General features: G+C 35.1%; 1 protein-coding gene across 1 annotated transcript; it reads right to left on the bottom strand.

Moving 5' to 3' along the window:
• Positions 1-2: 2 nt before the first annotated feature.
• On the bottom strand, positions 3-24,536 carry LOC106168738 (uncharacterized). The gene is made up of 10 exons (XM_086995894.1): positions 24,181-24,536; positions 23,638-23,762; positions 22,077-23,259; positions 21,272-21,304; positions 20,902-20,951; positions 4,883-5,067; positions 4,563-4,665; positions 4,238-4,396; positions 3,089-4,078; positions 3-2,756 (listed from the first exon to the last, which is right to left on the bottom strand). Exons 2-10 carry the CDS (start codon positions 23,752-23,754, stop codon positions 2,331-2,333), a joined length of 3,246 nt encoding a protein of 1,081 aa, XP_086852020.1. The 5' UTR covers positions 23,755-23,762; positions 24,181-24,536; the 3' UTR covers positions 3-2,330.

Genomic DNA, 24,536 nt, shown 5'->3' with positions numbered 1-24,536 from the left:
TGCACACATAAACAGGCCTACCCAACTACCAGACTCAGCACATGATAAGGATCCTGAATTAACCGGTATATCAGACCACACTACCCAACTACCAGACTCGGCACACGATAAGGATCCTGAATTAACCGGTATATCAGACCACACTACCCAACTACCAGACTCGGCACATGATAAGGATCCTGAATTAACCGGTATATCAGACCACACTACCCAACTACCAGACTCGGCACACGATAAGGATCCTGAATTAACTGGTATATCAGACCACACTACCCAACTACCAGACTCGGCACACGATAAGGATCCTGAATTAACCGGTATATCAGACCACACTACCCAACTACCAGACTCGGCACACGATAAGGATCCTGAATTAACCAGTATATCAGACCACACTACCCAACTACCAGACTCGGCACACGATAAGGATCCTGAATTAACCGGTATATCAGACCACACTACCCAACTACCAGACTCAGCACACGATAAGGATCCTGAATTAACCGGTATATCAGACCACACTACCCAACTACCAGACTCGGCACACGATAAGGATCCTGAATTAACCAGTATATCAGACCACACTACCCGTTTTCAAGGTGTGTGTCATATTGCATTTTGGAGGATCATACCCCAGAACAAATTTTGTAGGACGACTGCAGGCTCATCCTGTCAGTGTTCTGACTGATACTCCGAAATGCGATCTGACACACACCTTTGAAAACGAGTAGTGTGGTCCGATATACCGGTTAATTCAGGAACCTTATGTGCCGAGTCTGGTAGTTGGGTAGGCCTGATAAATATCTGTGGTGCTGTCTTCTTTCAGGGAATATATATCAACATAAAGTGCTTATTAAAACTTTCTACATATATACAGTGTTCTTGTAAATATAATTTTATACAGTACTTCATATAAAAACATCCACCTTGAATAATATTAAAATAATAAATGGACTTACATGCATACACTAGTAAAATTATCAAACTATACTTTACAAACTATTCTTTTACATATTAAAACACCTTCCCACGTATTTGTAGTGTTGCCATCTTTAAGGGGATATATTTACATAAATTACATGGTGTTGACATTATCATAATATATTTACATAAAATACATATGGATGCTTTTTAACATATATACAGTGCTTTTTACAAATATCCATTTTTGTTTGTGGGAATGAACTAAAGGAGTAATTTATAAGCTAGTTTAAACAGATGGGTATAATAGCACATACAGGATCATGGCACTGTTATAGGTGCACAGTGTACCTGTTTCTACTGGTTTTACACCTTGTACATAGATGGGTATAATAACACATACAGGATCATGACACTGTAATAGGTGCACAGTGTACCTGTTTCTACTGGTTTTACACCTTGTACATAGATGGGTATAATAACATATACAGGATCATGACACTGTAATAGGTGCACAGTGTACCTGTTTTTACTGGTTTTATACCTTGTACATAGATGGGTATAATAACATATACAGGATCATGACACTGTAATAGGTGCACAGTGTACCTGTTTTTACTGGTTTTATACCTTGTACATAGATGGGTATAATAACATGTACAGGATCATGACACTGTAATAGGTGCACAGTGTACCTGTTTTTACTGGTTTTACACCTTGTACATAGATGGGTATAATAACATATACAGGATCATGACACTGTAATAGGTGCACAGTGTACCTGTTTCTACTGGTTTTACACCTTGTACATAGATGGGTATAATAACATATACAGGATCATGGCACTGTAATAGGTGCACAGTGTACCTGTTTCTACTAGTTTTACACCTTGTACATAGATGGGTATAATAACATATACAGGATCATGACACTGTAATAGGTGCACAGTGTACCTGTTTCTACTGGTTTTACACCTTGTACTGTACATAAATATGGTCAAAAAGGAGGACAGAGTGTCCTCTGACGCACCTTAAGGTTGGAGGGACAACCTTAAGGTTGTTTTTGGTATTGTAAAATAAGAACACAACATAGGTTTTAGGAGATCTAAGACAAATCAACAAAGAAGTCTCCTAACAGGATTGATGGTTTCATAGTCCACTGGGTTTTGCTTAAAATTTCTGTCATCTTCCTGTTAAAAGTTAGGGGTCACATTTGATGCTGAACAGTATAGATAAATGTCTGCATCACTGTAGTTTTTCAGCAGGCTTGTTCAAAATCATTAAATACAGACAACCACTTTATTTGTCTGATGTCAATATATGTGGGAATACCATATGTCTTAGTCCACGGTGACCCAAATAGCATAAACAATCTTGACACATACTGTCAAATAATGTACACATGTAGTTTTAATGTTCTCCAGTAGGGGTTTCACCTGTAGCAGGTGTGGGGGGAGCTGCCATTCCTATTGCTAACGGCTCTTCACAAATAGGCTGGCCACCTCCATGTTTCTGTAATTCATCCTCTACATCCTGGTAGCTGACTTCTAGTTCATCTGCCAGATGCCAAAGACCAGAATCCCTGAATGCAGATTTCAGATGTTTAATTGGTTCTTTTTTAGGACTGATTGCAAGAAGTGCTTTCAACAAATCTCTACATGCATCTTGCGGATTTCTCTTTGCATCATTTTTAAGTTTTGTTGTCTCCTCATCTGGTATTACACTAAACTGATACAGGTAATCTAAAATTCTTTCCATATAAATGGAAAGTTCCGCAGCAAATTCAATCACTTTCTCCCTCAGTTTGTTGTACTCCATTTCACTCAGAAGTCCTTCCTAGAAGAGAAATATAATAAGCCACATTTACAACTTCTACTCCTTCAAACCATGATGTTATGTAAATGACTTTCAATACACTTAGCAATACTGGTAACCCCAAACAGCCAACCCATTGTCTTATACATTTAATTCTAATTCTTACTCTTTCACTTGGAATATGAAGAAATGAAAAACTTTGTTGAATTGAATTAGGACTTACAGAGAAAGAAAATGTTTTAAATGTGGAAAAAAATTGTTTTAGAGTCACAAGATGAATTGTCAATGTCATTTTAAAACTTTAAAGACTGGTTACTTTATTTGACTATATTTTAGACCATATTATCAGTTACCTTGACTTCATTAATCAAATCTTGTGGTATGTCTTGCTGTCCTTCTCTGTGGCGTTCTTTTAACTTTAACAACACACTGATGAAAGATGCAATGGAACCATCAACTTGTGACAACAAAGAAGACACAACATCAGGAGGACATGGGGTTTCATCTGAAATGCCATACATCTTCTTTACTTGGTTCCATACATCATCTTGAGAAAATGTCTCATTCAGTCGTTTTTTCACACTTGTAGGGACATGTTTATGAAATGACGCTGTCACATCTTTCTCTTTCATGCTTGGCATTGATTCCTTTTCTGAGTAATTGTGGTAATTCTGCTGAACATTGAATGTAATATGCATGCTGCTTGTATTAGTGGGGATCTGTCTTAGAACCCCAGCAATCTCATGTGTCACTGTCGTAGGTAAACTTTCTAACTGATTATCCCCATGGGCCTGGTTAAGAGCTTCGTTTCCCATTGTTTTGATGGTCTGAGGGTCAGTAACTCCCTGGTCTTGATCCTCAGTAGCCACAGGGTCCTGTTGTGGTGGTAAAGGTTGGAAGTCATGGCTTGATTTCCTCCTTGTTTGAATGTGGTCACCACCTTGTTGCTCCAGGTGGTGGTCAGTGACTAGCTCCTGAGGTAGTCTGCTATGCTGGGATTCTCCTTGTTGATGATAGGATATATTTGGTCCTGCTGACTCACCAGGCAGTGTCTGAGATTGGAAATTGCCTTGTTGCAACCATTGGTTGCCAAAGGTAGGTTGTGATGATGATTGGTTTTGTTGGTATTGGTCTGATACAACAGTCTTTCTTGTTGTCTGGGATTGGAAGTCATCCTGCTGGTTGTCAAAGTTGGGTTGTAATGATGTCTCCAATAATGTTGACCTTTGCCACTGGTTGCCCACATCAGCCTGGTTTAGAACTTGGCCACTCTTTGTTTTGATGCTGTGAGGGTCAGTGACATTAGTAACGGCTTGGTCTCGATCCCCAGCAGCCATATGGTCCTGTATTGCAGAAAAACTTGGGATTCACAAACTAAATTAACACAATGTGTCTGTAAATTATAATTAACATCATTAAAAAGTAGCTGTATATGCTTCAACCTGCTTTTAAAATTGATATTTAACATTGCTTTGAATACTACTGTAACTTCTCCAACTTACTCCTGATAGCTGGAACCACTGTGGTGAGGTGTCATTGAAGTTCTGTTTATTAAGAGGCAAAACAACATCACCCAGGAGCACATTGTGGCCAAACTTGACACTGTGCCAGACTGACAACCACAGGGTTCTTCTTTCCAGCTCATTCTTAGTGATGATGTACTGAAACAGGATAGTGGGTGACTGTCAGCAGATACATCACAACATGTACATTAATTAAAAAACAATTTATTGATGCATTGAATTGCTCACCATGAATGCTTAGCCTTGCACCAACTAAAAGAACAGTATTTTCTTTATTTTCTTTACAGTTTATGCTGAAACTTACATGCAGCGATTCATCAAATGTTGGATTCAATGTATTCTTCTTTATCTTTGTTTTTCTCTTCCCACCTCTTGATTTATCTGGCAAGAGGTAGGTCTTGACATAGCTGCAACCCAGAGATACTTTAAAATATTACGATCATAAATAAAACAGTGTAAAAATTAGGTGAATGAATTAAGTTCAACACATTTGGATAACACCACGAATTTTGTTTTTGTTGAGATAAGCTACAAATGGCATGTTTTGCTTTCACATGGTATTAAGATCTCAAATTATGCCGTATCTTGCAAAAAACACAGCAAAAAAAAAAAAAAAAAACTCACGGATCAGATCTATTCTTCTTCACATCAGCTGGAGCAAGGTCTTGGCATCTGTAAATATGTATAATCAGCCAACCTTTTCTGTAGTCATACTTCATACTGAGCAGGATTTTTCCAAACACAGGGATATTGCTGAAGTGATCCTCCTCTGCATTTCTGCAAGGTCCAGAAACACTTCCTTGGCTTCTCTTAAAGAAGAGAAATGAAAAGGTTGCTATCAAATGTTCAGACAAAAAGCAGGAAACAATGATGCAAAAAATATGTTATTTTGTTAGTATTAAAGCAATAACAGCAAAATAAACACCAAAATTTAATTACGCTCAGTTACTAGGTAAAATGGATATTTGGAATATGGAATTAGCATAAGGCTTCAGGCCCATGAGTGTTTATCTCCACACAATGAAAACACCAGATGAGAAAAAAATGAACAATGTTGGCATAAATTCATGAAAAACCAGATATGCAGACCTATTATCATAATACCAAGGCCAGTCAATTGTTTTGAGAGCAGGACTTGAACCTCAATGTGCCAAGTCTCCACTCTAAGGCCTATATGGCAACATCAAGATTTAAAACATGTACCATTAAAATAGGTCACAAGCTTGGACTCGGGACATGTGTATGAGAAGAGCTGGAGGTAATGGTGCATGCGTTACATAATAAAAGTTGGTTTGATTAAGAAAAAAAAAAAAAAAACAAAACAATTATGGATGGATTGGAAGGTTGTTGGTGAGGTGGAGCCAGGAAAATTATGTGGTATTAGGCAGCGAATAAAAAAATTTGGTCAGTGAAGAGTCTGGAAATTTTATTTTCCCAACTAACTGGCAACCCCGTAGTATCATTAAAGGTCAGTCGAAAAAAGAAAAAAGCAGTCAGTCAAAAACTGGTGATATTTTAAACATACATGCATCTAGGGAGATAGTCTTTGTACAAACAATGGTATATAAATCATAAACAAGGCAGCAAAGCTGTCAAATGTACAGAAAAAAAAAGAAAAAAAAAAGATGAAAAATAGGTCATTTTGTCAATTTTGATGCAATAATAAATAATGCTTATAATAGCACAGTCAGTCAACACTGATTTTTAATCATGCACAACAGGTAAAATGGCCAATAACAGGAGCAGATCAAGAGATATTTTCTGACAGTAATCCAAGGTATCTTTGTTGAGCCATCCTCCATTTTGATGGTCTTCCAACAGAAACCCGTTAATATAAACTTTAAAGTCTGACTGTCTTCCAGGAGACCCAGAAGATGGTCTCAATCCACCCCTTCAATAAAATTACAGTTTCAGGACCATGAGAGTTAAAATTCACATGATGAAAGTCCCAATATATGAAAAATGATGACAGTGCATAAAATAATATTACAGTGCATTTAAAGACATAAATACCAATACAACTGCTTATGTGGAAATACTGAAAATGTGCAGAGCCTCAGGTGGATGGGAGTTAAAAGTCACATCTTAAAAATGCCAGTGTTGGAGAAAAAATTAAAAAGAAAACAACAGAAATATAATCCCAATGAAGCTGCTATTCCCTGCTTCCTTATTATGGACACTATGTTATCTAGCAGAGAGCTTAAAGCAATAATAACTCTTCGTTTCGGCCAAAAAATGAATTTTCTTGGAGTAAACAACAATTTTCCCATACTTACCAATGGTTAATGAATCCATTTTTACATTCAAAGTTAGTCCCTGGTTTTTTTCTAAAAAGTTTGGTTTTTTGTTAAAATCTCTTAAGAGATTTTAACAGAGTATAGACATCAGTGGAGGTCACGTGGTCTAAAGACAAGTTCAAATATCAGAATAAAAGCTATAACTGCTGTTTTTGTGGTAAAACAGAATATATTATATTTCTATGAGTTATTCACAAGGTTTTTATTGTGAAATATAGGTCTCATACGAAGAGTTATTATGCCTTTAACCTTTGGGAGTTTACAGGGAAATATCAACAAGTGTGCCTTATGAAATTCCATTTAATGGCCACTTAATTTGGCAAATGAGTTTATAACACTGAACTTAGCCTAGTGAATACCCAAAGGGAATTTACAGACTGACCACACAAATTTGTCTATCAAAGGTCTTCAGGCCCATTAGTCACACCTTAAGAAAAGCAGAAAACAATAATGCACAAAAACAGGAGATTGCCAATTCTGATGCAATAATACATTATGTTTAACTGCACAGTCAACATCAAATTTTAATTAGGCACAACAGGTAACACTGATGAAAGTAAAAGCATAAGGCTTCAGGCCCATCAGAGTTCAAGTTTACAATAAGAAAGTGTCAGAATGAGAAAAATGAAAATTTCAAAAATGCATAAATTTAATAAAAATGATAATCCAATAGAGCTGGTTTTCTTATATGAGCTGTATGTCAATCCTAAGAATCATTCTTGTAAGAATAATTTAAAAAAATAGAAAGTAACACTTTACTTTACATAATATTAATGGTGGCAGAGCACAAAGTAGGGTTTTTGTCAATTTTGATGCAACATTACATAATGATTAACTAATAAAATACCGCCAATTTTAAAATATCTACTATTAAAAACATAGACATAAAGAAAATTTGATTACAACTGGGCTTCATGCCCAAGTAAGCTATAAGTCCCACACTGAAAATTGCAACATGTGAAAGATAAAAATTTTCACAAAAAACCTGTATTACTTCCAAACAATTAACTAATGAAACATTTTTTCAACTGAAGCTGTATTTCAGTCCTATGTTGCTTACCTGTAAGTGTGAGAAGAGCAAGTGGTTTTTCCTTTCACCACCACAATAGAGGCAGTGCCCAGAATAGGGTTTTGTTCAATTTAATGCAATATTACACAATGCTTAACAGCATTATAACCATAATTATTTTTAATAATAAAATAAAAGTATCATGGATATTCAGAAAATGTCATACTTTGAAAATCCCAAAATGTAAACAAGAGAAAATTGTATTGAAAGAGATTATTTCCATTTTCAACACCTTTTTTACATAAAAAAAATAATCAATCTACTGTCATTTTTATATGATCAATCAAAAAATATGTTGTCAAAGCAAAAATATCAACAGAACAATTATAAATGTCCAACTTGCTCCATTCTGAGATTCTGAACAAAGTGAATGGTTGAATCTGACAAACTGTAAAGATATAAGTTTTTTTCCCCCATTTTTGACACTTATTACACAATACACAATGTCAGGTTTACCATCATTTTTATATAATCAACTAACAACATTGTTAAGATGCGGAAAATGTCAAAAGAACAACTTAACATATCTAATTAGTTAAAAAATGAGACTGTTAACATGCCTGAGAATTAAATTTGAGGAAAAAACACTTATATACAAAAAAAAAAAAAAAAAACAAGGCAGCAAAGCTGTCAAATGTACAGACAAAAAACAGAAAAAAAAAGATGCAAAATAGGTCATTATGTCAATTTTGATGCAATAATAAATGCTTATAATAGCACAGTCAGCCAACACTGATTTTTAATCATGCACAACAGGTAACATGGTCAATAACAGGAGCAGATTCAGAGATATTTTCTGACAGTATTCCAAAGTATCTTTGTTGAGCCATCCTCCATTTTGATAGTCTTCCAACAGAAACCCGTTAATATAAACTTTAAAATCTGACTGTCTTCCAGGAGACCCAGAAGATGGTCTCAATCCACCCTTTGAATAAGATTACAATGTCAGGAACATGAGAGTTAAAATTCACATGATTAAAGTCCCTATATATGAAAAATGATGACAGTGCATAAAGTAATATTACAGAGTGTTTAAAGACATAAATACCAATACAGCTGCTTATGTGGAAATACTGAAAATGTGCAGAGCCTCAGGTGGATGGGAGTTAAAATCACATATTAAAAATGCCAGTGTTGGAGAAAAAATTCAATAGAAACAACAAAAAAATAATCCCAAAGAAGCTGTTATTCACTGCTTCCTTATTATGGACACTATGTTATCTAGCAGAGAGCTTAACAGGGAAATATCAACAAGTGTGCTTTATGAAATTTCAATAAATGGCTACTTAATTAGGTAAATGAGTTTATAGCACTGAAATTAGCCTTGTGAATACCCAAGGGGAATTAACAGACTGACCACACAAATTTGTCTATCAAAGGTCTTCAGGCACATAAGTCACACCTTAAGAAAAGCAGAAAACAATAATGCACAAAAACAGGAGACTGCCCAATTCTGATGCAATAATACATTATGTTTAACTGCACAGTCAACATAAAATTGTAATTATGCACAACAGGTAACGCTGATGAAAGTAAAAGCATAAGGCTCCAGGCCCATCAGAGTTCAAGTTTTCAATTAGAAAGTGCCAGAATGAGAAAAATGAAAATTTCACAAAAAATGCATAAATTTAATAAAAATGATAACCCAATGGACCTGGCTTTCTAATTTGAACTGCATGCCAATCCTAAAAATCATACTTATAAGTTGAATATAATAATAAGTAACACAGTTTTCTTTTCATAATGTTTGTAGTAGCAGTGCAAAAAGATTACGGTCAATTTTGATGTAACATTGCATAATAAATTATTGAATAATTATCACCAATTTTTGATTATTGACTATAAATAGCATGGACATGTAGAAAATTTGATTACCATTAGGCTTCATGTCCATGGGAGCTCAGAGTCCCACAATGAATATGCCAAAAAGATAATGAATATTTCACTAAGTGTATAACTTCCAGAAAAAGAAGCCAATTAGACTGCTTTTCCAACTCGGGCTGCATTTTAGTCCTGTGTTTCTTTTTGAAAGTTTGACAGTAATAAGTAACACGGTTTTCCCATAATGGTCATCATGGCAGCAGCACCAAATATTGTGTTTTCTTCTATTTTGATGCAACATTACATAATGCTTAACAGCATAATGACCATCAATTTTTAATGATAAAATATACGTGTCATGGATTTTCAGAAAATGTGACTAGCAAGGGTCTTCAAGCCCGTGGAGGTTCTAAGTCGCACCTTGAAAATGTCAGTAAGTGAAAAATTAAATTTTCACAAAAAACTGTTAAATTGCCAGAAAAATTTACCAAACAGACTGCATTGCCTACTGAAGCTGTATGTTAGACCCATGTTTCTTTCATGTAAGTTTGAGCATAGTAAGTTACATGATTTCCCTTAAATGGTCATCATAGGAGCAGTGCCCAAAATAGGGTTTTCTTCAAATTTTAATGCAACATTACATAATGTTTAACAGCATAGTGACCATCAATTTTTAATTATAAAATATTAGTATCACGTATATTCAGAAAATGTGACTAGCAAAGGTCTTCAGGTCCATGGAACTTCAAAGTCACATCTTGAAAATGCCAAAATGTAAACATGACAGCACTGTTCTGAAATGGGTTTATTTCCATTTTAACACTTTTTTAACATAAAACAAAATAAACATTTTATTGCCATTTTTATATGACCAACTGAGAAAATTGATGAGATGGGGAAAGTATCAATAGAACAGTGTTAAATATCCAATTTCCTCCATTCTGAGATTCTGAACATAGTGGATGATTGAATCTGACAAACTGCAATGATATGAGTTTATTTTCATTTTTGACACTTTATTACACAATACATAATAACAAGTTTACCATCATTTTTACATAATCAACTAACAATGTTGTAAAGATGCAGGAAATACCAAACAAACACTTTTATGTATCTTATTAGTTCAATAATGAGACTGTTAACATGCCTAAGAATTGAATCTGAGGAAATGTGAAAAAAACAGTATAACTTCTAAAATAATGGCCCAATTATGTTGATTTTCGCACTCAACCTGCATTTTAGCAGGATAGACAACTCCTGTGAATATAATGACAATTGGCCAATCTGTTTTTCATATATTGTGTTATCAGTGTTGCATATATATTGAAACAAGGCAGCAAAGCTGACAAATGTACAGACAAAGAACAGAAAATAAAGATGCAAATAAGTGAAAAATTAAATTTTCACAAAAAACTGTTAAATTGCCAGAAAAATTTACCAAACAGACTGCGTTGCCTATTGAAGCTGTATGTTAGACCCATGTTTCTTTCCTGTAAGTTTGAGAACAGTAAGTGACATGATTTTCCTTAAATGGTCATCATAGGAGCAGTGCCCAAAATAGGGGTTTCTTCAAATTTTGATGCAACATTACATAATGTTTAACAGCATAATGACAATCAAATGTTATTAATAAAATATTAGTAACATGGACATTCAGAAAATGTGACAAGCAAAAGTCTTCAAGATCATGGAACTTTAAAGTCACACCTTGAAAATGCCAATATGTGAAAAATTAAATTTTCACAAAAAACTGTTTAACTGCCAAAAAAAAAAAAAAAAAAAAAAAAAAAAACCAAACAGACTGCATTGCCTACTGAAGCTGTATTTTAGTCCCATGTTTCTATCCTGTAAGTTTGAGAACAGTAAGTGACATGATTTTCCTTAAATGGTCGTCATGGAAGCAGTGCCCAAATGGGGGTTTCTTCAAATTTTGATGCAATATTACATAATGTTGAACAGCTTAATGACCATCAATTTTTAATTATAAAATATTTGTATCACAGATATTCAGAAAATGTGACTAGCAAAGGTCTTCAGGCCCATAGAACTTCAAAGTCACGCCTTGATAATGCCAAAATGTAAACAAGACAGCACTGTTCTGAAATGGGTTTATTTCCATTTTAACACTTTTTTAACATAAAACAAAATAAACATTTTACTGCCATTTTTATATGTCCAACTAAGAAAATTGATGAGATGGGAAAAGTATCAATAGAACAGTGTTAAATGTCCAATTTCCTCCATTCTGAGATTCTGAACATAGTGGATGATTGAATATGACAAACTGCAATGATATGAGTTTATTTCCATTTTTGACACTATATTACACAATACATGATAACAAGTTTACCATGTTTTTTACATAATCAACTAACAATGTTGTAAAGATGCAGGAAATATCAAACAAACACTTTTAGGCATCTTATTAGTTAAATAATGAGACTGTTAACATGCCTAATAATTGAATCTGAGGAAATGTGAAAAAACAGAATAACTTCTTAAGTAATGGCCCGATTATGCTTATTTTCGAACTCAACCTGCGTTTTAGTAAGATTGACCACTCCTGTGAGTATAATTACAATTGGCCAATCTGTTTTTCTTATATTGTGTTATCAGTGTTTCATTTATATTGAAAATAGTGAAAAAACAGCATAAATTACCTAAAAGTGACCCGATCATGCTGATTTTCGAACTTGACCTGTGTATTATGAATATTCATCAGTTCTGTAAGTTTCAAGTCAAAAGGTAAAATTGTTTTCCACTTATCGTGTTATCGGTGCTGCATACATGCTGAAAAAAGTGAAAAAACAACATAAATTCCCTAAAAGTGACCCGATCATGCTGATTTTCGAACTTGACCTGCGTATTATGAATATTCATCAGTTCTGTAAGTTTCAAGTCAAAAGGTAAAATTGTTTTCCACTTATCGTGTTATCGGTGCTGCATACATGCTGAAAAAAGTGAAAAAACAACATAAATTCCCTAAAAGTGACCCGATCATGCTGATTTTCGAACTTGACCTGCGTATTATGAATATTCATCAGTTCTGTAAGTTTCAAGTCAAAAGGTAAAATGGTTTTCCACTTATCGTGTTATCGGTGCTGCATATATGCTGAAAAAAGTGAAAAAACAGCATAAATTCCCTAAAAGTGACCCGATCATGCTGATTTTCGAACTTGACCTGCGTATTATGAATATTCATCAGTTCTGTAAGTGTCAAGTCAAAAGGTAAAATTGTTTTCCACTTATCGTGTTATCGGTGCTGCATACATGCTGAAAAAAGTGAAAAAACAGCATAAATTCCCTAAAAGTGACCCGATCATGCTGATTTTCGAACTTGACCTGCGTATTATGAATATTCATCAGTTCTGTAAGTTTCAAGTCAAAAGGTAAAATGGTTTTCCACTTATCGTGTTATCGGTGCTGCATATATGCTGAAAAAAGTGAAAAAACAGCATAAATTCCCTAAAAGTGACCCGATCATGCTGATTTTCGAACTTGACCTGTGTATTATGAATATTCATCAGTTCTGCAAGTTTCAAGTCAAAAGGTAAAATGGTTTTCCACTTATCGTGTTATCGGTAAAAGTGCACGGCGACGGCGACGGCGACGACGGCGACGACAGACGCAGATGATGGCTATATGTACAACCACATCTGTGTCTGTACATAAAAAGTGAAAAACAGCATAACTTCCCTAAAAATGGCCCGATCATGCTGAATTTCGAACTTGACCTGCGTATTATGAATATTCATCAGTTTTGTAAGTTTCAAGCCAAAAAGTTAAATGGTTTTCCACTTATCGTGTTATCGGTGCTGCATATATGCTGAAAAAGTGAAACAAGGCAGCAAAGCTGTCAAATGTACAGACAAAAAACAGAAAAAAAAAGATGCAAAATAGGTCATTTTGTCAATTTTGATGCAAAAATGTATGCTTATTATAGCACAATCTGTCAACGCTAATTTATAATCATGCACAACAGGTAACATGGTCACTAACAGATGCAGATCCAGAGAAATTTTCTGACAGTATTCCAAAGTAACCTTGTTGATCCATCCTCCATTTTGATGGTCTTCCAACAGAAACCGGTTAATATAAACTTTAAAAGCTGACTGTCTTCCAGGAGACCCAGAAGATGGTCTCAATCCACCCCTTCAATAAGATTACAGTTTCAGGACCATGAGAGTTAAAATTCACATGATGAAAGTCCCAATATATGAAAAAAGATGACAGTGCATGAAATAATATTGCAGCGTGTTTAAAGACATAAATACCAATACAACTGCTTATGTGGAAATACTGAAAATGTGCAGAGCCTCAGGTGGATCAGGGCGTAGCCTGAGCAAAATGCCAGGGGGGGGCAGTAAGCGGACACGAGGGGGCGAAGCCCCCCGAGGGGGTAGGGTGTGGGAGGGATTGTCCCCCTCCCACGGTGTGGAAAATTTTTAAAAACTGTATGTATAATACTGCATTCTGGTGCATTGGCATGAACTGAGTTTGCTAAAAACAGTATACCTTTGTAAACAGATTGTTGAATGATTGTCTAGTGGCCATGAGTGCATTTTCTCACAGAATTTACATCAACTTTGCAATTATTTTTTTACCTTTTTGATTATTATTATTATTATTATTTTTTTTTTTTGCACCTCAAATCCCAGGGGGGGCAGCTGCCCCCTTGCCCCCCTGGAGGCTACGGCCCTGTGGATGGGAGTTAAAAATCACATCTTAAAAATGCCAGTGTTGGAGAAATAATTAAAAAGAAAAAAAATATATATAATTCTAATGAAGCTGCTATTCATTGCTTCCTTATTATGGACGACATGTTATCTGGCAGAGAGCTTAACCTTTGGGAGTTTACAGGGAAATATCAACAAGTGTGCTTTATGTAATCTCATTTAATGGCCTATTAAGGCAAATGACTTTATAACTCTGAAATTAATCTAGTGATACCCAAGGGTAATTTACAGACTGACCCACTCAAAGGTCTTTAGGCCCATAAGTCACACTTTAAGAAAAGCACAAAACCATATTGCCCAAAATAGGAGACTACCAATCCTGATGCAATAATACATTATGTTTAACTGCACAGTCAACATCAACTTATGCACAACAGGTAACACAGACGAAATTAAAAGCATAAGGCTTCAGGCCCATCGGAGTTCAAGTTTATACTTAGAAAGTGCCAGAATGAGAAAAATGAAAATTTCACAAAAAATGCATAAATTCAATAAAAATGATAATCCAATAGAGCTGGTTTTCTCATATGAGCTGAAGGCCAATCCTAAAAATCGTACTTGTAAGTTAAAAATGATAATAAGTAGCACAGTATTCTTTTCATAATGTTTGCAGTAGCAGTGCAAAAAGATTGTTGTCAATTTTGATGTAACATTACATAATAAATTAGAGAATAATTATCACCAATTTTTGTTTATTGACTATAAATAGGATGGACATGTAGAAAATATGATTACCATTCGGCTTCATGTTCATGGGAGCTCTGAGTCCCACAATGAATATGCCAAAAAGATAATGAATATTACACTAAAATGTATAGCTTCCAGAAAAAGAAGCCAATTAGACTGCTTTTCCAACTCAGGCTGCATTTTAGTCCTGTGTTTCTTTTTTGAAAGTTTGACAGTCATAAGTAACACAGTTTTCCCATAATGGTCATCAAGGCAGCAGCACCCAAAATTGTGTTTTCTTCTATTTTGATGCAACATTACATAATGCTTAATGGCATAATGACCATCGATTTTTGATAATTAAATATAAGTGTCATGAATTTTCAGAAAATGTGACTAGCATGGGTCTTCAAGCCCGTGGAGGTTCTACGTCACACCTTGGAAATGACAATATGTGAAAAATTACATTTTCACAAAAAACTGTTTAATTGCCAGAAAAATTTACCAAACAGACTGCATTGCCTACTGAAGCTGTATGTTAGACCCATGTTTCTTTCCTGTAAGTTTGAGAACAGTAATTGACACGATTTTCCTTAAATGGTCATCATGGGAGCAGTGCCCAAAACAGGGGTTTCTTCAAATTTTGATGCAACATTACATAATGTTTAACAGCATAATGACCATCAATTTTTAATTATAAAATATTAGTATAACGCATATTCAGAAAATGTGACAAGCAAAGGTCTTCAGGATCATGGAACTTCAAAGTCATACATTGAAAATGCCAATATGTGAAAAATTAAATTTTCACAAAAAAACTGCTTAACTACCAGAAAAATTTACCAAACAGACTGCATTGCCTACTGAAGCTGTATTTTAGTCCCATGTTTCTTTCCTGTAAGTTTGAGAAAAGTAAGTGACATGACTTTCCTTAAATGGTCATCATGGGAGCAGTGCCCAAAATAGGGGTTTCTTCAAATTTTGATGCAATATTACATAATATTTTACAGCATAATGACCATCAATTTTTAATCATAAAATATTAGTATCATGGATATTCAGAAAATGTGACTAGCAAAGATCTGCAGGCTCATGGAACTTCAAAGTCACATCTTAAAAATGCCAAACTGTAAAAAAGACAGCACTGTTCTGAAATGGGTTTATTTCCATTTTAACACTTTTTAAACAAAACAAAATTAACAGTATACTTCCATTTTTATATGACCAACTAAGAAAATTGATGAGATGGGAAAAGTATTAATAGAACAGTGTTAAATGTCCAATTTCCTCCATTCTGAGATTCTGAACATAGTTGATGATTGAATCTAACAAACTGCAATATGATATGATATGAGTTTATTTCCATTTTTGACACTTTATTACACAATACACGATATCAAGTTTACCATCATTTTTACATAATCAACTAACAATGTTGTAAAGATGCAGGAAATATCAAACAAACACTTTTACGTATCTTATTAGTTAAATAATGAGACTGTTAACATGCCTAATAATTGAATCTGAGGAAATGTGAAAAAACAGTATAACTTCTTAAGTAATGGCCCGATTATGCTTATTTTCGAACTCAACCTGCGTTTTAGTAAGATTGACCACTCCTGTGAGTATAATTACAATTGGCCAATCCGTTTTTCTTATATTGTGTTATCAGTGTTGCATTTATATTGAAAATAGTGAAAAAACAGCATAAATTACCTAAAAGTGACCCGATCATGCTGATTTTCGAACTAGACCTGCGTATTATGAATATTCATCAGTTCTGTAAGTTTCAAGTCAAAAGGTAAAATGGTTTTCCACTTATCGTGTTATCGGTGCTGCATATATGCTGAAAAAAGTGAAAAAACAGCATAAATTCCCTAAAAGTGACCCGATCATGCTGATTTTCGAACTTGACCTGCGTATTATGAATATTCATCAGTTCTGTAAGTTTCAAGTCAAAAGGTAAAATTGTTTTCCACTTATCGTGTTATCGGTGCTGCATACATGCTGAAAAAAGTGAAAAAACAGCATAAATTCCCTAAAAGTGACCCGATCATGCTGATTTTCGAACTTGACCTGCGTATTATGAATATTCATCAGTTCTGTAAGTTTCAAGTCAAAAGGTAAAATGGTTTTCCACTTATCGTGTTATCGGTGCTGCATATATGCTGAAAAAAGTGAAAAAACAGCATAAATTCCCTAAAAGTGACCCGATCATGCTGATTTTCGAACTTGACCTGCGTATTATGAATATTCATCAGTTCTGCAAGTTTCAAGTCTAAAGGTAAAATGGTTTTCCACTTATCGTGTTATCGGTAAAAGTGCACGGCATCGGCGACGGCGACGACAGCGACGACGGCGACGGCGACGACAGATGTAGATGATGGCTATATGTACAGACACATCTGTGTCTGTACATAAAAACAGCATAACTTCCCTAAAAATGGCCCGATCATGCTGAATTTCGAACTTGACCTGCGTCTGAGGAAATGTGAAAAAAACAGTATAACTTCTAAAATAATGGCCCAATTATGTTGATTTTCGAACTCAACCTGCATTTTACCAGGATCGACAACTCCTGTGAGTATAATGACAATTGGCCAATCTGTTTTTCATATATTGTGTTATCAGTGTTGCATATATATTGAAAAAAGTGAAAAACAGCATAACTTCCCTAAAAATGGCCCGATCATGCTGAATTTCGAACTTGACCTGCGTATTATGAATATTCATCAGTTTTGTAAGTTTCAAGCCAAAAAGTAAAATGGTTTTCCACTTATCGTGTTATCGGTGCTGCATATATGCTGAAAAAGTGAAAAAACAGCATAACTTCCCTAAAAATTGCCCGATCATGCTGATTTTCGAACTAGACCTGCGGATTATGAATATTCATCAGTTCTGTAATTTTGAATACAAAATGTAAAATGGTATTCCACTTATCGTGTTATCATTGAATGCACGGCGACAGCGACGACAGACGCAGGTGACGGCTATATGTACAGACACATCTGTGTCTGTACATAAAAAAGGCATAACTTCACCAAACTTTAACTGATCAAGCTTATTTTAAAAACTTAATCTGTATTTGAGTAACAGTGATCACTACTGTGAATTTCAAGACAATTGGCCAATCGATTTTCCTTAAAATGTGTTATAGGTGTTGCATATATGCTGAAAAAAAGTGAAAAAAACTGCAAAACTTATAAAAATGCCCTGATCATGCCAATTTTCGAACTTGACTTGCGTATTATAGATATTCATCAGTTCTGTAAGTTTCAAGCCAAAAAGTAAAGTGTTTTTTTCACTTTTTGTGTTATCAGGGTTGCATATATGCTGAAAAAAGTGAAAAAACAGCATAACTTCCATAAAAATATTCCTATCACGCTGATTTTCGAACTTGACCTGTGTATTATGAATTTTTATCAGTTCTGTAAGTGTCAAGCCAAAAGATAAAATGGTTTTTCAAATATTGTGTTATCGGTGTTTCATAAATGCTGAAAAAAGTGAAAAACAGCATAACTTCCATATAAATGGCCCAATCATGCTGATTTTTTAACTTGACCTGCGTATTATGAATATTCATCAGTTTTATAAGTTTCAAGCCAAAAGATAAAACGGTTTTCCAATTATCCTGTTATCGGTGCTACATAAATGCTGAAAAAAGTGAAAAAAAACAGCATAACTTCCCTAAAAATGGCCCAATCATGCTGATTTTCGAACTTGACCTGCGTATTATGTATATTCATCAGTTCTGTAAGTTTCAAGTCAAAAGAAAAAACGGTTTACCACTTATCGTGTTATCGGTAAAAGTGCACGGCAACGGCAAAGACGGCAACAACGGCGACATACGCAGGTGATGGCTATATGTACAGACACATCTGTGTCTGTACATAAAAATATATCAAAAATAAAAATGTCCTTCCGTGACACTATTTTATAAGTTTTCCAGATAAAAGTGTCAATAAAATCATAATTAGTCATCAAAACCTAAAATTTCTTTTGGATTCTGGTGTCTTATGGTGTCTGGTTTCAGAAATTATAAGTTTTATAAGTAGGATTCCTTTTTCAAATTTTGAGGTCTGCAGACCAAATACCACAGAATGGCCCTTAAAAACTAGACAAAGCTTGCAAATATACAGACACCAAGAAGCAAGGCAGCAAAACTGTGAAATATTCAGACTACAGAAAAAAGTACACAAAATAATGTTTTGGCCAATTTTGATGCACTGTTACATAATAGCATAATCACTCTTACCCTCTTGCATAATGCACTACAGGTGAAATACTGGCAACTGATTCAGTTCCATGAGATATAAAAAGGCACTGAAAAAGCCACTATGTGAATAATGAAAATTTCACAAAAAAAAAAAAAAAAAAAAAAAAATCACCGTAAATGTAAACCGATCATGCTGATTTTCAAAAGCAATCTGCCTCTTTACCAAACTAAGCCACTGATTAAATTTTAAGTAAAACAAAAATGTGATTTGGCAGTTATGGGGCCAATGTCATGTGTTGGACAGCGACAGTCACAACAGACAGAGTGCTCAAAACATATATATGTGTCTGCATATAATTATAATTGTAATTGAACTTTTCTATTTTTTTTCCCTAAATTTCCTTTCACGTAAGTGATCTGCCATTTGTATATTTGATATTTATAAATTGGACATATCAATTTTTATACTCACATCATCCTACTTACACCGTTTTTCTTTTCACAATTCCACTAAATACCATGATTTTTTTTTATTGTTTTTAAGCATAAATTACATTTGAAATGTGATGTCCGTGCAATGCACGTATACTGCCCGTAATACACTTTCCGTATGGCGTCAGAGCGGAGGTAGACGATGACCCTGCGAAATCTTACTGATTTTAGGCCATTTAAATGTAGACATAATCGGCGTAGGCCCAAGCTCTTCACAATTTCAAAAAAAAAAAATATATATATATATATCGTACAGAAAATTTCATCGCACGGCGCCCTGTAAATGTAATCTAGGCTTTAATTGTGTTAAATATTACTGGGTGAAAATTCGAAGGTTCAATCTGACATTGGACCATCCACATATGCCACGTACAACTTAAGACGGACCTCAACTCACCCTTTCACTTATGGTAATTCAGAGGCAGATCCAAGGTTATTTGAAGGAGGAGGGGCGCATATACCAAGCCACACCACCCTGGCATGGGGTTCAAAGGCCCACTTTAGGCCCCGAAAAATGTTGATACTTTATAGGGTGAATGGTGTCATTTGGTTCTATTTAGAACTATAATTCAGCTAGTCAAAATTCTAATTTCAAGAGGGGAATACTAGTGTGATTTTTTTCAGAAACCAGGATCCCCCTGACCCCTTCCCCACCTAAATCCACTTCTTGTAATTTATGGCTAACACAATGAGGATGGCACATACAGAGAATATTAATAATTCAAGCCTGTCAAATCTGTTGTCGAAATGCCGTTTGTAACTTCGGCCGAGCTGCGTATTTCACACACTATTGTATCTATCTCCTGTATGCTAAAGATGGATTTCTGTACCTTTTCCACTTCATTTGGATCTGCACCAAGTGCTAGAACAGAAGCACAGGCGATTTCCCAATTCGTGCAGAATTTCTCCATGTCTTGGATCTCATACTTGGCAGAATGCTGTATATAATTCCTGACATTCTTAAGCCGTTGGATGTGGTCAATGAAACCTTGTGTTGTTTGTGGAGAGGAAGGTAAAGTGGCATTTTCTTTGGGCGCTGACCATTTCAGGTTGGCTTTGTCTGGGTGAAGTTTTCTTATCAATAACACCAGCAATGTAATGTCAAACGTTTCCACATCTGTATGACCAGAGGCAGGGTACAACAGGTTCCACTGAGAAGCATATATGACTTTTGTTTTCTTGAGTTTCTTAAGTTCACTATTCACATCATGCTTACCAAAAAACTGAAGCACTGCATCTTTAACACTGATGTGCTCACCATTAGTGATGCTAGGCCTAACAACATCCTTGAGGAAGAAAGTTCTAATGACTTTCGTTCCAAGTTCAATAACAAGATAACTCACCCTTGGAAACCTCTGTGTATAAATAGATGACGCATCTGGGGCATTAGCACCTATTAATAGAAAAATATGATAATGATCAAAGCTTTTTGTACAAGAATTTTATAGGGATAGAGAGAGAGTAGTAAACAAGTGTGTGTGTGTGTGTGTGTGTTTGTGTAAAATATACGGCAACCACCACTGCATTATGGGAGAAATATGTAGTCAGTAAAATGTACTGTCATATGAACAGGGGGTACATGCTAGTAACAATATATGCTATTTCTTTATTTTGAAGATTTGTAAGTTAAAAGTAAAAAAAAAATAGAAGTAAAAATAAGAATAATGTGCGTACTTCTTAGCCTAAGCTAAGCACTACCAAATACAAAATTACCTGGATCACTTGTTTGTACTGCCTGTGCACTATCTGTAAAAATAAGAAGGATGACAAGAATATGCGCATGATGAACCATATTTAGCAATTAATAATATACATGTAATTTAAGTATGAAGAAACTTATTAATAGATATGTGTTGTGAGCAAAAGGTAACCTGCTGTACATTTACCTTCTGCACTGCAGGTAAATTCTCAAAATACGACCAGGGCATAATATTCATTTTTGTCATTTTAATTTAAAAATGTTTTCCAAATATGCTTGGGCATTTGTTTTTAAATTAAAAGTTAAAACAAGTCTAGCGCTGTGAACAGCTGGGTAATAAATCTAATATGCGACAGTTTATATGAAAAATGTTCGGCACACAAAGAATTGCAACAGTCTTACCCTCACCCAGACTTTGATGCCCATGTAAAACTTGTATCATTAGAATGATCAAAATATAAATTGCATGATTTTGTGGGCGATATTTATATTGTTCTAACGAAGGTGATGGGCAAAAATTGCCAAGGGGAAAAATGCTGATAAGATCTAAAAAGATATCATTTACGGGGATTATGAAATAACCTTTGGGTATTTATCAAGATACATTATTTTAAAATACATATGGTAGCATTTAGTTTGGTTTATTGACAACAATTTGACATATAAATTCCTTTCATGGACATCGTAGTACATCACCCAAGATTAGTTGCATTTACATCAGTTTAAGTATCGCCAATTTCAATGACTACATTACCCCTAATTATATTCAGCAATATAATGTCTGCTCACAGCAAAACTGCCTAAAATTTTAATGCTTACCTGAAAACCAAACACGATACGGTGTCACATCAATTGGCATTTCAGTGCCCTCTACAGACCTACATATCTCATTGTTTTCTTGGACGTCCTCTGCGTTTATTGGAATATCTTTTCCTTTGTCGTTTACCCTAATGCGAAACTCTAACTGCATCCTGGGACAGTACGTGTCCCGAAGAGTTGACAGCTCTTTTTCGACCGTTTTCCGTGCGTCTAAGTATATGTGAGGTTTTGGTTTGTTTCCAGTAGCGTTTGTTATCATCATTCTCATGGCCATTTCTTCAATGGCGAGATGGAGCACCGACTGTTTGTCTCCCAAACGGAAGGAGGCGTGGTCAAACTCAACAACTGGAATGTTATGTTTATATTCCTGAGCTCTATACTTCCTAAGAAGACGGATGATCAGACGATGAAACAAACCGAGAGGAAACAGAATGTGAGGGAATGCGATAAGCAAATATTTCTGTGGATCTGTCTCAGACAAGGCGTTATTTACACTGTTATTGGATACCAGCATACTAGGCACGACAAATCTTCTCTTTCCAGAACCGGGCAGAGGGTTTTCAACTGCTTGGGATATTTCTAACATCAAGTCGAAATGCAGCATAAGTTGAATGATTTCAGTCTTTTTTTCGGCCATTTTGATTTGTTTTAGATATTCATCAAATACCTCCTCATTGAGCACTCCTCTTTTCAGATCGTATTTCAGGAGATCAAAGTGACTGCCTCCAGGTTGACTGCTGGCATTGGTCATGATGGCAGAAAACACAACTGCTAACCAAAGTGGATCTATTATGACAACATTTTCCAGTCCATCAACTTTGAAGTGTAGGATGTCGCCTTGACGGTGATGGTAGGGAATGAATTTTTCTTGTAATTCTTCATCAGGGAGTCCTACCCTTTTTGCCATTTCCCTCAGTTTTTCAATAGATATGATGGGGGTTTCTTCACTCTTCTCTGCCAAATTCATTTCCAATTTAATCCAATTCACTGAAAGATGTTGAACGGTAGCCTCACTGTCGCTGCTATAACCGCACAAATCTTCAATCGCTCTTTTTATTTCAGCAAACTCCCCATCATCTTCGGCCAAGTTGCTTATGGCAAAATATCGGTAGACGTGGTCCTTGAGTACCTGCCTGTCGTCTAGACACTTCTTGAGTTTATCAAAAATCTTTTCAACGTCGCCCTATGAATAAAAACTAGTTAAGACATTTTTGTAGTTGTTGTTCATTACCATATAATAATGTTAAATTGTCAGTGTGAAAGAAAACATTTACAGGGGTGTGTGTATGTGTATGTGTGTATATGATATAGTCCACTTTGTTCAAGTTGAGAAATGGGGTATGTTGCAATGAACCTATAAAATTAGGATGGAGTACAGGGAGCAAGGAACACCCTTTTCCCCCAACATTAAATCATGCCATCCACAAATAGTCACATAGTGAAAAGTTTCTAAATAATTAAGTCACTCGTCAGGAATCGTGATATGGTTGAAGGGATACAAATTATACATAGAATAAGTATGGTAGTAATTGAATAGTTGTTATAAGAAAAGCGTTTTCACCTGTGAGCATAACATGTCCTTATGAGTTCCAATAATCAAGACGTATGGCATGGCATTTTTGTCTTCTTCCCTCAACTTTCCAATAGTGTGCATATGGATTGAGTTTAACCAAAACATAATGAACTCTGAAAAATGTATATAAAGCCTTGAGGTAATTGCAAAGATGAATATTATTCAGTGTTTTCTCCTCAGCATTGCTAAAAATAGTGCCCATTAATATAATAATAAATTTTCTTATTGGGTGCCTTACAATGGATAATATAACTAAAATCTTTAAAATTACTACAATATTAAAATCTAAAACACTCATCGGAACCATTTAAAATTAACGCAACTAAAAACTCAATGTTATTATATATATATATATATATATATATATATATATATATATGCCTATAGCAATATACATGTATTAAGAGCAATAGAGAGATTTAAAAATGTGGGTCTTTTAATAAAGAAATTACACACAGTTGACAGTTTATTTACATGAGGGCCCTGAGTAGCTTATACATGTAAAGATATATACATAAACCTCAACAATACCTTTCAGCGTCTTCTCTCCCCTGTATACACGGATTTTATCATCGAGGTCCTGGTCAAGTCGGAATACCAACAAGTAGATGATCCGCTCTGAGAGGAACGTTTGGTGTGTGGTGTAGTAGACATCCTGTCCTGCAAAATCCCAAATTGTGACCTGTTTCTCTGGCTCCACATCTTCTCCTCGGGCAATTTTCTCAATTTTTTCCAATAGCTCCTTGTCAATATCATCTAGATGGTCCCTTTCTGCCACTGCGAGGAATACAATAAGCTATGTCCGAACTAACTGATTTTAGCATAATGCATATTGTTATGTATTGCAATGCGTGCATATTTATCCAAATCATCGTATTAATCCCGCA

The sequence above is a fragment of the Lingula anatina genome, chromosome 9, assembly GCF_051362555.1.
Source record: "Lingula anatina isolate TDL-2025a chromosome 9, LinAna3.0, whole genome shotgun sequence".
Classification (NCBI taxonomy): Eukaryota; Metazoa; Brachiopoda; class Lingulata; order Lingulida; family Lingulidae; genus Lingula; species Lingula anatina.
The sequence above is the reverse complement of the archived record's forward strand: the minus strand, read 5'-3'. Positions and strand labels throughout refer to the sequence as shown.